The 17,113-nt window shown below is 40.8% G+C and overlaps 1 protein-coding gene across 1 annotated transcript in view; it reads right to left on the reverse strand.

Moving 5' to 3' along the window:
• atg7 (autophagy related 7) overlaps positions 1–17,113 on the reverse strand; it is a 65,776-nt gene that overhangs the window by 16,820 nt on the left and 31,843 nt on the right. The window contains exons 17-18 of the mRNA XM_022748365.1: positions 15,000–15,080; positions 9,642–9,764 (exon numbers count right to left, since the gene is read on the reverse strand). Coding sequence (XP_022604086.1) covers positions 9,642–9,764; positions 15,000–15,080 — 204 coding nt within the window. The remainder of the gene's footprint in view (positions 1–9,641; positions 9,765–14,999; positions 15,081–17,113) is intronic.

Consider the following 17,113-nt stretch of genomic DNA (forward strand, 5'->3'; position numbering starts at 1 on the left):
ATATCAGCGAGTCATTATCTTTTAAATCAAGAAGTCCATGTTAAAGAATGCATTTTCATATTGAGCTACTTTAGATGATAAGCCTCTTTCACAAAAATGATCTCCATGATACGTAAGTGAGTGGGAAAGTGAGTGGGAGGGTGGGGGTTTGGGGCACTTTCGGAAGTGAAAGTCCATTCTAAAAGTGCAACGCTGACACAGATACAGAAATAGTCCTTAAAAGCTGCCGAAGAGGAAGAAGAGTAGGAGCTAAACAGGGACGACAAGACTACTACTCAGTCTGTCGCAACCCAGTCATCTGTCTGTCTGTCTGTCTGTCTGTCCATGCATACGGCCAGCTGGCATCACTCCGGACTGACTGGCGCCAGGGAGCAGAAGCCATGTATAGGAGCAAGGGCCGCTGTAAGTTTTCCCATGTAGCGAGGGAAAAGTTGGCTTTATGGGTCCTAAATATGTCTTATGAAAATAACTCCCCTATGATTGATGATTCGTAATACTGTATGGGCCCCTTTACACTCAAAATGTGCGACAGCTGTCCTGGGTGCCATGCGTCCCCTTTGCCCCCCACCTACAGAACACCTCTTCACCGGCTCCAGCCCTGTGCACAAGTGTATTAATAATATGCAGCCCACCAAAGTAGTGTCCCAGTAGAGTGGAGTAATGTGCTCACGAAAGAAATTTAGATCCTATCACCTGCTATTCTTCACACTTTCCCACTTCATCTTTTTTTTTTTATCTCAGTTATGTCCATACTGTACAGACAAGCCATAAGAAAAAAAAACTATATATAAATAATGCAAAGAGGAGATAGATGTAAGGTAACAGGTAGTCCAGTAAGTAACAAACCTAAACAAGTAGGAATACTTTGCTTATTGTGACAAGAAAATGAGACAGGACAAGATACATGACTGGCAATGACAATATTTAAATATTTATACTTTTTCAATATGTACTGTATATATCCTGGCTATTTATGTTTGACTGGTATTTCGCTGAAGATAGCAGCCTGTAATATGGGGAATACTGAACAGCTATGCTAGCTCTGAGACTCATATTACCTCATCTACAGAAACAGGGAGGCAGGGTACGGGGATTAAAGGAATGATGACAAAGCTGTCGCACCTGACCTAAGTCCTGCGTGAGTGGCTGCCCTGACACACAATGTCTGCTATTTAACATGGTGACTGGATGGAGTGAAATAGGCTTTGTTTGAACCATAAGGAAGGTATATCTTTTTCTGTTCTGTTTATCAGTAATGCCAAGTATTTTCAATTCTGTTTTGTATATGTTTGTTATTGCTCACTCTGACGTCAGTCCACCAGGAAAGAATTTGTGTACATGTAGTTTGAATACACAGTGAAAAATATGACTCTGGACAGAAGCTCTGCTGCAGTGATTTACACAGACAACTGATGAAGAAATGGTCTCTAAGAAGTTGGAAAAAGGGATAAAAAAAAGAATGCAGCAGAACAGTAAAAAAAAAAAAAAACCTCATAAAAACATGGGAAAATTAATATTATTTAATACTGCTGGCATGGTACTCAGTGTAGTAACTGCAGAATCACATACTTTAAGCAGCCCTTGGAGTCCCACTCTAAAGAGATTTTCTAAAACATATTTCTCTATGACAAAAGAAATGTTGGATCATTTTTAACCTGGGAAGATCCCACGAGAGGTTAGTTAAAATCTGGAGACACCAAAAACCAACGTGACAGTTTACAGTTAGAGAATTATGCACATGTATCTGTACCACCAAACACACACACACACACACACACACACACACACACACACACACACACACACACACACACACACACACACACACACACACACACAAAGAGAGAATAACCTTCAAACACTCAGGAGAGGGTTAGGAAGGTTAGCAACTGAGGTTATAAGTCAAGCCACTGACTGACACAAAGCTTCTGAATTTAGCCTGTAAAGAACTGGGGAGATTTAGACTAACTATGTATAGTGTTGAGTGTGTATGTGCATAGAAAACTATGTAGGAAAGGAAGGAAAGGAGGTGTGATGTGTCTGTACATAGCTGACATGCATCCCTGCAAGTGGAGCACACATTTATAATTAGTGGTGCAATAGATGTCAAGCAGGCATAGCTAGCATACATATGGTACATAAATACACACATGCTTAGGGAGCAGTGATACATGATGACAGTGGCATGTATGTGCATGTATGTCCTCTTAATGTTATCATTAACATATGGAAATACAAGCGCCATGCAAGAAGTATGTGAGAAGACACATGCAAATGATAATATTAGGTATTTTATGAGTCAGTAGAGTCAAAATATATTTCCTAATAATTCCCTGGAAAGAACTAAAATATGGGAGAAATTTAAATAATACTCAATTGGTACGCTTCATATTACTTATTTCTAATTAACTGACCTAAATTACCAAGAGTCTTGTATACATTGTCAGCTCAAAAGCTTACATTTCAACACATAGGAGGAATAAAGTTTCCAATAATAAATGAATAATGAATGGATATTTCCTTAGTTTCTTTCAGGGAAATATTTGTGGTAATTAACAATCACTTTTTGTAACTAACTAAACTAACTTTTATAACTTTCGAAGAACATTGCCTGTATTTTAGGACCAAATAACATATTTCTTTCCAAGAAAATACAACATGACAGCTGCTGGTTACTGTGCGCCAAACTGGATACAAAACGCCTTCTCTTCTCACTATGTCTTACTCTAACACACACACACCGTAAATCAATTAAAAGCTCCTAAGAAATGGTGTTGAGTTGCTAGTTTCTTCTGTGGTTTCTGCTTGGAACGAGATGTTGGCTCAGGACGTAGTTTTAAAAAGAGGGACATGACGTGAGACATAAGCAAGATAGAGAATCCAGAACTGACACTAGTCTCCACTCTGTCCTTGAAGCTCGCTCGGCTTTTCCATCAATCCCATTTACAGGGAAAGAAAAGAGGGTGCGAAGGAGGAGCGTGTTTTAATCCCACACAGTCTATGAGTGGTGAGTGAAGAGCGCCCATCACAGCTTCCCAGACCACGAGGTGACATCTTCATAATGTTTGATTTATATTTTAGTTCAAAACTCAAAGGGATTTAATTCATAATGATAGAATAGAAAGCAAAGCATGTCCTAATTTAGAAGCTGGAGCTAGATATTTTTTTTATTTTTTTATAAATGAATATAACAATCTACATCAATGAATCAATGAATCAACTTGAAGCACCACTGTTTTATTTGGAGGGTTGGCCTGATCACATTTTGTAATTACATCTCATTGAATAGAAACTGGTCTCATTGAATACTCAGAGTGCAAGACTAAAAAAAAAAAGAAGAAGAAGAAGAAGAAGAAGAAGAAAGAGTGGGATGTTGATATAAACAGACATAAAACACGCATGTTTTGACAACATAGCAACTGAAAAATTATTTTTCATTTTATTGTGAAATAAATGGGAATGGAAATATATAACCATTAGGGACGAGCAGTCAGTTACGCTCAATTTAAAATTTGAAATTAAGCACACATTTTGAAACGTCTCTCTCTCTCTCTCCATCTCTCTGTCTCACAGGCGAGTGTGCAGTGCGCTAATGAAAAAGCAGACCTAATATGTTTTTCCCGAGCCCATCTGGTAATAATTGTAGCATGTAGCAACCGTAGCTGTGTTTGGATAAAGCTCTGACATACATGGGGCCCTCTGACGCTCCAGGAGTAAATGCGTGTGTCTGTGTGTGTGTGTGTGTGTGTGTGTGTGTGTGTGTGAGCATGTGACTGTGTGGGTTAGTGTGTGTGTACATGCTCCCACTTGTATGTTTTCCAAGCTGCTGGGTGGTGGGCCAGTGTAACTAAAATCATCTTTACCGTCAGCACACTGTTTCACATAGAGGAGAGCAGAGCAGAGCAGAACAGAGCAGACCGTGGATGGTTGAGTAACCTTTGCTCCTCGGGGGCACGAGTATGACTCAAGGTGATAATTTGTGGCATCTGATGGTGCACAGACTAACTATTTGTTACTGAACACTGTGTACTGGAATCAAGCCAAAAGAGGAAAGAAGATTGTTATCAAGACCAAGATTATCTTGGTGGGAAGTCAAGTAAAGGTCAAACTTATGTCATCATCTGGTAAAGACCAAATAATTTAGCTAGTAAACGGCAGAGAGATTGCTCTCAAACTCAATTATCTATCGTGTTTTCGATCCTCCCAACTGTAAATGTGTCTTGTTGTTGAATTCTTCTTGAGCAAGACACTGACTCACGATATGTCACCCTGCATATCTGGAGTAACAGCTAAAAAACAAATGGCTCTCTAATCGTGGGGGCCTCAGACCCCAAGGAGTCCTATAAGTTTCAATTTCCAGGAAGGTTCCATATAATGAAGTAGGGATTGAGGTAATTTCACAATGATTTCACTTCAAAATACAATAGTGAGAGGATGATGTTATAAAAACACAGGTTACACCCTCTAGATTGTTTTTGCACAACTAAATCCACAATATAAACCCTCTCTATGTTACCCAGTTCTGTACTAAATCCAGTGCGACTAAATCATATGAAGTGTGGCACTTTTTCTCCTTATGTGGTCCTTACAGATGGGAATCTTGTCATTAAATTGTTATGAAAACCCCCTGATGAAAAACTGAGGAGCTGTCACTGTATTCAAATGAGAATGAGAAAATTCATGTCACAAGATCGAACCCAGAGAGGACGGGGTGACAAGTGACACATTCTTCTCTAAGTTCAACGCAAACGTCTCTATCTTGTGACTTACTGGCAGTGCCAGTTGGAGTAGGTGGGAAGGGAGTGGAGCATGAATTCTGTAGAAAGACTCTTTGTACTGAGAGGGTCACACATCCTCTGTTTGGGGCATTCGCTGTCGGAGAGATTAATGTGTGTGGGAACACACAAATACACGCAAGCAAATAGCATCGCTTACTGAAAATGACGATAGGAAGACATAATATAAAGAATGACCAATGACCATGGGGTTCCTGTGATATCACGTTTCGGGGGCGAGCAAAGTAGCCCTCGAAAATAATCACTTATAGAGTAATCACACACCTTTTTGTCATACTCACTGAAGTTATTTAATCCGAGTTAGTTAATAGCAGCATGGGGGCATATTTCTTTAACAACAAACGTAGGGTGACATCTCACAGCTGGATTTTAACTCCCTAGAATCCTGCTTCCTAAAAGAACTGGTAAAACAACAAATACAAACCTGATCGAACTCTGATTTAGTTCACAATTTAATGTGAGAAACTTTAATGTGAGAAAATTATACATAACATATCGTAATGGAACATTTCCCTCACTACAATTACTGTATGATTTCATACCATATATGATAACTTGATGAGCCATCACATTTGTGATGAAGCAAAAGGGACCACATAAGAATTGTGAGTGGGTTTTCATTATCGTTTAGCCCTTTGATATCGTGCGGTCATAATAAAAGAAAGTCCATCTTCTTTGCTCTCTGTCTTCTAACATAATACGGATTAGCTTGATCCCTGTATGTGCCTGTATGGATGAATATGTATAGTATTTTATATAACTTAATCTGCCAAGCCAAAAGACAGTGGGTGGGCGTCAGAGGAGAGATACGGCATCCTGTACAGACACTCATTTCCTTTCAGGCTCAGCCCTCCACAGTGAGGTTACACTCAGGAAGACCAGTCAGCCAACACAATACCCTCTTCTGACATGCTAACACGTATCTGCGCTTTGACACAGTTGCCTGGATTGAAATGTGTTTAAATGCTTATCAAAATGGCTGTGAATTGAGATATAGGTTGAGTTGAGTTAAGCTAACCTGTCTGATAGATAGACTAGCACAATGTCTTGGGTGAAGAGGTTTTTCAGCTCAGGCGTCAGGTTTTGAGCTGATGTAATGCAGGTTGGGCGATACTTGGATTTGGGGGACGGGTACTTTCATGTTAAGTACGTTTATAATGTTACATTTAATCAGCCACCTGACTTACCAACAGTGAAATGAAGGAAAAAAATGGCTGGAGAAAAACATGCACATGTGGCATTCAAAAGGCAAACAACGTGCTAATACCTATTCCAAGACGCTACACTCAAAGGCGGTGCGAATGGGCTTGTATAGCCTCTTGGCTGCATCACAACGAATTCCTAATCTCTCTCTGTGACTTGTGTTGGTGTGCTGCATGTCTTTGGAGTCTTGACACGATGAATTGTACAAATTGGGAAAACTGCACACACTTTTGGTCAGCCTCTACAGCCTCAAAGGCCTTCATTATGTTGCTCTCGGTTATATACACAAAAAGTAATGAAAAAGGAAACAAAAGAGAGCTCAAGGGAGATGTTCAAACCCTGCCTACTCTCACACCTTTGCACACTGGCCAGTTGCTGCACCAGTTTTAAAGTGTGGAGGTAAAGGAGGTTTCAGACACTGTCACACAAACAAACGCTTCATTCTCTGTATACTGAGGACTTACATTCTCCCTTGGCAAATAGTGGAGGCAACACTATAGTTACAAGGACTGCAGCACACAAGAGAAACCGGCCATACCAAATTATAGACTAACAAAGGGGGGAAAAAAAATCAAGTACAAGCACAGATCAAGTCATAAATATTTAAAAATCATTTGTCAAGTTAGATTTTCCTCACCGCAGAAATAAATGGTCTCATGAGGCCAAAGGTACAGCATGTTGCATACTAAAACAAATGTTCAACAAAGCTTCAGATATATGCAACTAATTTGCCAGACGCCAGATTCATAGTATATTTTCCACCCTGCCATGCTCCAGAGTTTGAAATCTCAACAGGGCTGATCTCACAAAGAAGCCATTCACAGTGATTCGTGAACACACACACACACGCACACACACGCACACACACGCGCACACACACACGCAGTCTAAACTTTTACCGAACTTGAACTCCCCCAAAACCCTGTGGTGACCGCATAAAAAGTAGTTCTCAGGTTACAAACTCGCCCAAAATAGGCCATAAGTACATAGTACTGCTATCTGGTGACGTAGATTATAGTTTAGAATGGTTACACACACTTGCACGAGCAAAAACACATAGGTTATACACATGGCCTGTAATGAATTCAGTAAAATGCTTCAAGGAAAGACGAGAACATTGTAAAAATAACAACTGAGGAAAATAAAAACATTGAAGTCCACTGCCTGAGCATTTTGTAATAAATCACCAGTGCCACAGTGTTTTAGGCTGACACAGTTTAAAAATCACAACACAGTACGTCTAACTTCTTAAGTAAGGATAGAGGAAAAAGGCAAATATTGTTAGTCACAACAAAAAGCTCTCGTTACACAATATAGATAAACTCAAACCTCCTCACAGCAACTAACATTAAAAAAGCCACTGGGAGTGATAATCGTCATCCAATGATGACTCATAGCTGTATACAATTCCAATATATACACATAAAAAAGGACTCTTTAAACCCCTAATTTTTACATTGAGAATTATCATTATTTCAGGCCAGTACTTCTTAAAATATGGGTGAAGACCTGAAATGAGCCAAAAGCCTGTTTCTAGTGGGCTCCCGCATGAAATAAGTAATAACATGCTTTCACGAGCGAGGGAATAACTTCTGTCCCTTCCTGGAACTGGAAAAAAAAAAAAAAACTTGAAGGGACGTCCTCCAAGAGCAGTAGTTTTCAGAATAGCTAATCTGTGTACAGGAAACAGGCGCTAAGACTTCTGGCGCTATGTGGGCTGAGCAATCAAAACAATCTCTCCATCTTCTGATTGAGGAGAAAGGGACCTGCGCCAGACTCTTCAACACACTATATCAGGCAGAGGGGGGATGAATAGAAGGCTCAGGTCTTTTAATGTATGCCACAAGATGCTCCACATGTCCAACTGCTGTGGTTTGCTGGGGAGGAGGCATCACAGCAAAGGATGCCAACAGACTGAATAAACTCAGAGAGAAGACTGGGTCTGTCACTGGATCCAAGCTGGTCAAACCGGAGGAGGTGGTTGACGACAGAATGCTCGCAAAACTGCTGGCGATCCTGGGCAGCGCCTCCTACCCCCTACACAACATGTTAGCCGAGCTTAAGCGCACCTTTAGCAACAGACTTATTCACCCCCGGTGTGTAATGGAGCGATACAGGAAGTAATTCCTGCCAGGTGCTGTCAGACTCTACTATTCATCTACTTTTGCCAGGCCTGCTAACAGTGAACTGTTCATGGATTAAACTTTAGCTATTGGGCCACCACTATTTATTATTCTAATCACTTCGCTCTTTGCACACTACAATATTGACTCAACATTATTAATCTCAAGCACTCTATCCATCTATCTATCTATCTATCTATCTATCTAGAGAGAGAGGGGGGAGGGAGAGAAGGAACAAGCACAAGGGATGGAGAGAATGATTGGGAATGAGGTGGACTGATAGCAGGAGAGGGGATGACTCATAGAGAGGAAGAAAAGGAAGGAGGCCAAAGGGAGGGAGAGAGAGTAGGAAAGAAGACGGGGACAAAAACAAAGCTGAAACGATTTTCTTCTTCACTGGCTTTTACTTTTCCTCGCTCTTTTTCATCTCCTGTCCTCTTTCCTCTGCCATTCTTTCTTCTCCTCTATCACTGTTTCTCTTATCTACATTTCTTTTTTCCCCCCCTTCATATCCCTCTTGCTTCCATGCTTTTCTCTTCTCCATCTGCGTGTTATGAGTAGCATTTGGGGAGAAAGTACGTGGGATTTTCCCACAGCTCGGCAGGACCAGACCCAACCCCCACCACCCACACACGCTCATTTTCTGTCTTTCCCTCCACTCCCTCTGTCTCATGTCAGAGGGGAGTCTTGAGGAAAACCACCCATATTCCACCACTAAGTATTCTGGATGTTTGCTGGAACTTTATGTTGCTCGTTGTTCCATAGACAACAACTATGAGGTGCTATGGCAACACAACAATTAGAGGAAGGTTACAGGACAAAAATATCTCCTGCCTTTGAATTAAAACACTGTAGCTCGTGTTAAAATTTTAATTAGAGAACTCCTGCTAATTAAATTGTTACGAAAGACCTTCTAGAGGAAGACAAAGCTGTTTTCAAACGGTATGAAAAATTTTGTATGGATTTTGCAGGGTCATAAAACTGACTCAACTCCTGAAGGTCCATGGTGAGGTCTATCTAGCCTTTTTTTGCCCAGTTATTCAGCCCACTTAAGCAGGTCATGGTTCCAGCAGGCTGAGGGCCTGTTTGTGGGATCTCAGCATTAGTTTGTCAGATGTGCCACGTCAGAAATCAGAAGTGTTTTTTGGTCCTTTCAAATGGCCACATTGAGAAGTGGTGGGAAAAGCCAGCCATCATAAGGTGGGTTTCCATCCAAACATCGTGCAAACTTTAAGCAAATTTTGCTGCTATATTGCGAAGAGTAGTTAGACTTGTTTCATCGAGATAAACAGCTGGTGGCCATATTTCTAGAACTGGGTTGAGAGAAATACGCTATACAAAATACAAACACACTAACGCTCAACTAAACGTGTGTTGTTTTGTGTGTGCGTTGACTGTGGCATTGTGTACATGTGCACACATATATGTTGACAGTGTGACCTGTGTCTCTTAGTGCAGCAGGTTTTGTGTGTGCATGTCTCTACCTGTTAGCGCAGGTGCATATGAGCGTGGGGCTTACCTCTGCTGCCTGTGTCTCCTGGTGTAACAATGTCAGCCCTGTCAGGTCTTCCAGGAAAGAGTGGGAAGAATTAAAAACCTTGGACAGGAAGTGGAAACCTTCCCTCTCATAGTGATCCAGGACCTGGACAAAAAAAACAACATGAACAAAGGAGAATTACAGGTGATTTAACAGGAAGTGTAATGTCTATTGCCAGGGTAACAATACATCCAAACATATACACTACAGGCAGTTATACCATGTCTGGTCCATATTGAGATTACTGCTTTACACTTGACATCAATGTGTAAACAACAGCAATAGACCAGCATAACCATCAACTGCAAAACCGACGATTGATTTTGGGTCTTTGTATGTTTTACTAAGGCAGCTACCTATAAATGCAATCCAGTTTTACTCTTAAATGGAGGACGCCTGATATATAAAAATAATTTACAATTTTTCCTTAAGTAACACCAAATTGTAAATGTCATCACCAGAGGTGGCAAGAGAGATGATGTCCTACTTCAAACCCCTTTCAATTTGCTCAGGTGCAAAAGTTGAAATTCAAATTAAAGTTCCCCAACAAAGATGCACCTCTTAAACTTTTACTGAACTTCCAAGTCAAATATTACATCTTGACCAAGACATGTGTCAAAGTGTTTTTCCTCACCAAACACTACAAGCCTGGTGGGAGTCATTTTTTGAATCTGCAGCACAGAAGGGCAACTCTCTCTCAAAAGCAGATAATAATATTTCAACAGGATGAAATAAAAAATGCACCTTTGTCGCTCTAGTCCTCAGGCACAACCCTGCAATACCACAACTATGTTTACTTTGATCTCCTACCAGCACTGACTTCAAATACCCACACCTTCTTCCCAAAACACACAGGCGCACACACACACAAACACACACACACACACACACACACACACACACACACACACACACACACACACACACACACACACACACACACACACACAGATCCTCTGCCCTCTTGACTGCCTTCCTAAGCTTGGCCAAGCCTTTCATGGACGCCCACAGACCCTCCTCTGCAGGTGTAGGGTTACCTCTGCCTCAGACATCAACACACTCTGCGTGCATCACTGCCGGTGCGTGTGTGTTCGCAGACTGACCTGGCGTCTAGTCTTGGAGCCAGACACACCGCACACAATACACACTGACGTGTCCCCTTGTTCATCTTTTCAACCTCTCTTTTCTTTCCTTCCTTCACTTTTATTTCTTTGATTCTCCACTTCCATCTATGGGATCTGTTACATGAGACGCCAACGGCCAAAACCCACTTTGTTGAAATATAGCTGCTCACGGCATGGAAACTTGATAACTGTGATGATCTTGTGATAACGTTAATAAAGTCACTACAAGCAATGCACACAGACACACAGCTAGACACACAGCTACACACACAAAACACACTTACATCATTCACTGATGTCCATTCATTTCTATAGTAGACCATGAAGAAAACTGAAAACAGTTGAGAGAAGATGGGGTTGCGAACTACCACCAATTTAAACCTACATCAAAAAAAAATAAAAAAATAAAAATAAAATAAAAAATTATACACTGTTTTTTTTTTTTTTTTTTGGGGGGGGGGGTTCTGAGTGTAATAGCCTTGTACAGTTGATACTGAATGTTCTTAAAATGGTCAGGAAAGTTTCCATACCAGAGTAGTGAACAATCTAATACATGACTAATTCAGACTGCGCTGTGACATCAGCATCACTGTAGCAAACGCACTGTGGTAAATATACGATAAAGATATAAACCTATGTAGACATACAGAACAAGATTCTGCAGTGTTTAGCGAGCCCTGATGGGTTTCAGTAGTGATCACACACTGTTGACGGAATTATCAACATCTGGATTACATGGTGTGCTCCAAATATGTACATAAACGCACACATATGGGATACACATGCGTACAAATACACTTGTCCTAAAGCTTCCTTCCTCATAAAGCAACATAAATGTCTACCCTCTAGATTTATTTCACAGTGGTGATGTCTCTCTCTCTCTTGTGGATCCTTTCTGTGTGTGGATATTAATTGAAAGTATCACTCACCACAGGCTGTGTTATGTGTGTGCTTTTTTTCCTTTTGTGCATAGCATCCTTAAAACATATCAAACATACTAGGGGTGGTCCCGGTGGCTAAAGGGCTCTTTAACTTCAGCTGTAAACATACAAACATCAGTAACAGATAAAGTGTTACTGGTAGTAGTAGTAAGGATGTAAGACACATCAGGTAATGGTTAACACTGGTGAATGTTATTTGACTGATATACAACTATGAAGGAAATGCTTAAAATGTTCCTAGGTGGTGGTTTTGCAATGAAGTGGCACTTACTTTACACTGAGTACCATGAGAAAAGAGTTCCTGGTGACTCAGTGGCTTTGACTTCCCCTATTAACATGTATGGTCATCACGCCAGGTCAGACGCTTGCCTTGAAAACACACAAACTCCTTACTGACTCATTAAGTAACCATTTCTGAGAAACAGCACACGGCACAGGAGGAAAAGCTCATAAAGTGTGTGTAGTTAACGTGCTGTGGTTGCTCTACACACATACTGTATCTGTCAACAGTATATGTAGAAACAGCTCAGAAAGAGTCTGTTTCTAAAATGTGTGAAAATGATTGCTGGTATTAACGTAAAGGGTATTACTGATAACAATCAAAGTTCAAGCTGTAATGAACGATATAGTGCACAAAATATATTTTCTATAAATCTATTTTCATTATTCAAAGAGCTGTTTAGTCTATAAATCATCAGATAGTATTTCCCACAGCCCAGCATGAACCTCTTTAAACAGCTTGTTTTGTCTGACTAAGAGTCTAAAGCCCAAAGAAATGTAATTAACAATTATATAATATCATATTTGAGAAGCTAAAAGCATTTTTGCTTGATCTTTGACTTTAATCTAGTGTTTAATCTACTTCACTACTTGTCGGTTTTACTGTTGAATGTGAAATACTCCGGTGCAAAGTGTAACACACAAAATATGCAATATTCAGGGTTCTTGGTTTTATCCACCTTATTGCCTTTAATGTAGAAGCTGTTGCTAAGGCTGCTGCTAAGAACTACAGTGATGGTGACCACAAGAAAAGATAATAGAGTATATCTTATTTAAGCTTAATCACTCAACTTAATCTTCTGTCAGTCGATTCATTGACTAACTGATTAATTGTTTCAGCTCTAAAATGAATATTTAATCAAAATTAGAAGGACATTGAATTCATGGTGAGACTGCTAGAACACTCAAAAGCTCACACATAATGTTGAGCCGTGCCTTCAGTGTAATGATACGATCCCCGTAAGTCACATATTACTATAGGTTTCCTTGAAAGGTTTTAAATCTTGTGCACGTCAATCAAAACATCAATGGGATACAATAGGAACTGGATACACAAATGAAACAGAAAATTGCCTACACTCACACATAATTCAAAGGTTTAATAAAACAATTTTGCTAAAAATAGTGGGAGCATATTTGGTAGTGTTAGTACAAGTAGTTGTAGTAAGAGGTGTCTGGCATGGTTTTAGACAAAGCCACGTCAGCTGTGATTTACTCTCTGGCGTGTAGCGTTATTGGCTTGCAGCCCCAGAAAGAGTTAGGAAATACACACACACACACACACCACTTATCCAAATATCCACAGCCACACCACACACACACACACACACACACACACACAGACACACACACACACACACACACACACACACACACACACACACACACACACAGTGAAAAGCCCCAACTCTACAGGAACTGCTCCAGCCCAGACAGGGGCTGAATTGTTTTGTTTCCATAGTGACCTGGCAGCACACAGCTGACTGCAGCAGGAGGACACACAGGCAGACATGCACTCGCTCGCTCGCTCGCACACACACACACACACACACACACACACACACACACACAGACAAAGACAGGCACACACACATTACAGTGAACGGACTGATAGATGGACAGAGGGACACACAAAGGGAGAAGAGAGATGTGGGAGGGAGAACAGGAAGGGAGAGAAGGTAAGAGACAGAGCTGAGATGAGGGAGAAGTGAAATAGGAGAAGGCTGGTAGAAAAGAAAAGAGTGAAAGGCAGATAAGCAAATGCAAAACAGAAAGGGAAAAGATGTGGGGGTGGAACCGAATCGAAACATATTCACCAATTTTACTACATAACCTTTATCCCTGCCTCAGCAAAGGATCGTCTTTCCTAAATCATGTTGTTCATTGTTCCTGACTACACAGGCTTTACCCAATCCCTATCAAACCATACGAGCCCTCTGTGCAGACCGAATAATCTCATCAGTCACACGGGCGGAAACATGACACCTTAAGATGGGGTGGAACTTCATCCTTTTTTATTTTTTCAGAAGCAGCGTAGGTGGAGAAAAGTTTAAACTTTTAGAGTACAAGCTAGCCAGCTCCCTCCCCCCTCTGCCTCTTGGTTTCTCGCTCTGTCTTCACATGAAAGTGATAGATCTGGGGCTTTATGACCTCTTTATAGACACAAAGACTGCATTGAGATCAGGGGAGAAAGAGAGAGAGTGAACCAGCCCTCCACTCATCACAACACCCTTTCTTCAGCCCTGCACTTCCACTCTTTATTTCTTCCCCCCACCCCTCTGCCTTTTCTCCCTTTTTGTTGCTTTCTCCCTCTCTAAGTTGAGGTTTTGTCTCCCTCCCCCCTGGTCTTACACTAATGTACATCAGCCAATCACATTGGTGGATGCTGCTAACCGCAGGGCCACCTGGGCCACTGATTGGCCATTTGGCTGTGGACATCAATGATAATGCGGTAAAAAGATGCAAAGGCAATTTCTCCCACCCCACTTGGCCAATTCAGGATACGTAGACCCTTCAACAACCCATCTCTATACACACGCGGACACACACACACACACACACACACACACACACACACACACACACACACACACACACACACACACACAGCGGTGGGAGCTAATTCCACTCATACGACAGTCGCTGACATCAATGAGCAACTGCTGCCTGATTGTTACCATATGGTTTTACCAGCTTTTCTGTGTGTGTGCGTGCGTGTGCGTGCATGTCTTCAGTATTCCTCAAGGAACAACATTTCAACACAGCTCCACTGACTTAACAATGTGGAAATGGGAGAGATGGGAATCCCCCCCATTTCTGCTAAAGCTGCAATTTGTATTTCAAAACATTGTTGTTACATAGTAACAGAATCAAATCCTGATAAGTAAATCAGAACCTGTCCGTCTGCATCTATGTTTCAATCTTTACCTTGAAAACACTGTCTTGTCACTATAATGGATTGGAATAGACATAGTTTGAATGATCCAGTTACTTACAATGGGTGAGCAGGCAGTGCATTTGTCAAAGGCCAGGCTGGCAGGCAGGACATTGTCGAACCTCGACAGAAAGCCTCGGATCTGTGGAGAAGTCAGCAAATCACAAACTTAGCTGACATGAAACAGAGGAGCAGGACACACTCTTGTCACATTCATATTATTTAAAAACACTGCACATTTAAATTATTGGAAGGCAAAAAAAGTCTAACCAGAGACACCAGCTGATGAAAACAAATAAGGAGAAAAATAAGCAGGTTTTTGTGTGTTAAACAGACAGATAATCTCTAATTTGTGAGAGACAGAGTATTTTTGATACCTTTATTTCTCGTAACCAGTAAGTAGAGCAATAAGCATTAAATCTGGCATTTTAAAAGTAGGAGGCAGTTTGACTTTCTGTGTTCAAAATTAAGCTGAGAGCGCCCTCTGGTGCCACAGAGGTTAAAACCTTTTTTTGTAAAACGTTTTCAGCACGTCTCTCACTGCTGAAAGCCTTCACTCCTATTTATGGCTACAGTTACTGTGGCTAATTAACCTTCGTTACTGACGAAAGAGAGCTTTCCACACATACGCACGCACACACCAACAACTCTTTAGCAACACGTGTTGAAACACCAGTCATCACTAGTATACCCCCCCCCCTCTTTTACCCACATCCTCCTGTTTTTTAATAAAAGCTTCACCCATTATATTTTCTGGTGACGCACATAGACCAGAAGATGCTATGACTTCCTGACTATGATTATCTGGTGGTGAAAATGACAAATACATGGAACATTTGTGACCAATTACCATACAATGCACAGCAAGTGAACAGGGATGGAAATTGAAAGCTCTCGGGCCTTGCTGGGATTTCTGGGTGCAAACATGACATTTCTTTTCACCCCATTTTCAATTATTCGTCACGGGGCCAAAGTTGCACGAGCCCAGGCTGTGTGGTAACCACAGGCTGCTGGGTTAAGATGTACATCTTGAACTGCGTGACTGGTAAGCAATTAGAACGGTAAAGTGCTTCATTTCGCACACCATTTCAATTTTTTACAACTGCACAACAGCCACAGGGTCGTTTTTTCATTTCTTTCTTCTTGTCCTTTACATCTTCACATCAGTGTGCTGATCATTTCAATTAAAATCAAAAGAGAGGCATAAAAAGGGAACGGAAGGATTGAAAGATTAATTGCAGTAAGAGGCAGTACAGATATAACATGAACGTGTGAGGAGAACTGCCACAGCAAACATGTCCAGTGAATAAATTAACAAATGAAGGGGTGAGTCAATGAGTGAGTCAGGCCGGTGGGTGAGCATGGGCAAGTGAGATGGACTTGAATGGACTAGTAGCCGTACATAAAACTGCACAGCCTTTATAGAGAGCATATATTTAGTACAGGAGTCCAGGTGTATGTGTGTAACATTTCCAGCTGGTGTGCTTTCTGCTGCTCACTGTAATTATTCACACAGCCATGGGCATAGTTCTCATTTTACATTGTAGGACATGGAAATAGAGGACAGTTGTTCAGACACTGCTTTATGGAGTTCTGATTTAAACTGCTACCTCTGTTCACAAACTGATTTATAGCACTGGATTAAACACCAGTTACTTTCACTGTAAAATGTATTATCTTAGCATCTGACAATGACCATTTATAATTTTGAAAGAAGTGATATGTGCCTTTCTTGGCAGCACCTGGAGGTTGCTCTTCATACATCTTCACAATTAATCTATAATTTTGATTTTCCAATATTGTTATTTAGCTAATTTGGTTGAATCTATACACATGTAATCTGTTGCATGTCTGGTGGATCCCTTGTCAAGCACAGCATTTCCCTGGACCGTAGAGATTGTAGAGAGATTTCAGTGACAAAGGCTGAAATCTCTCTCAAGGCTACACAACAAAATTTCAGGGCCAATATACATATATAATATTTACAGTTCAATCAATCACAAATAAATAAAATATGATATAGTTTATATAAATCACCACAAGTTGTCACTGTGGCACCACAGAAAACACAGCCTGCAGCTTCAAACTAGTCAGCTGGGTGTGTTACCAGTCAATTGATGATGAAAAAGGCATTCCAGCCATATATATATATATATGTATATATATATATATATA

This window comes from Seriola dumerili, unplaced genomic scaffold (assembly GCF_002260705.1).
Source record: "Seriola dumerili isolate Sdu_G_001 unplaced genomic scaffold, Sdu_1.0 BDQW01000121.1, whole genome shotgun sequence".
Taxonomy (NCBI): domain Eukaryota; kingdom Metazoa; phylum Chordata; class Actinopteri; order Carangiformes; family Carangidae; genus Seriola; species Seriola dumerili.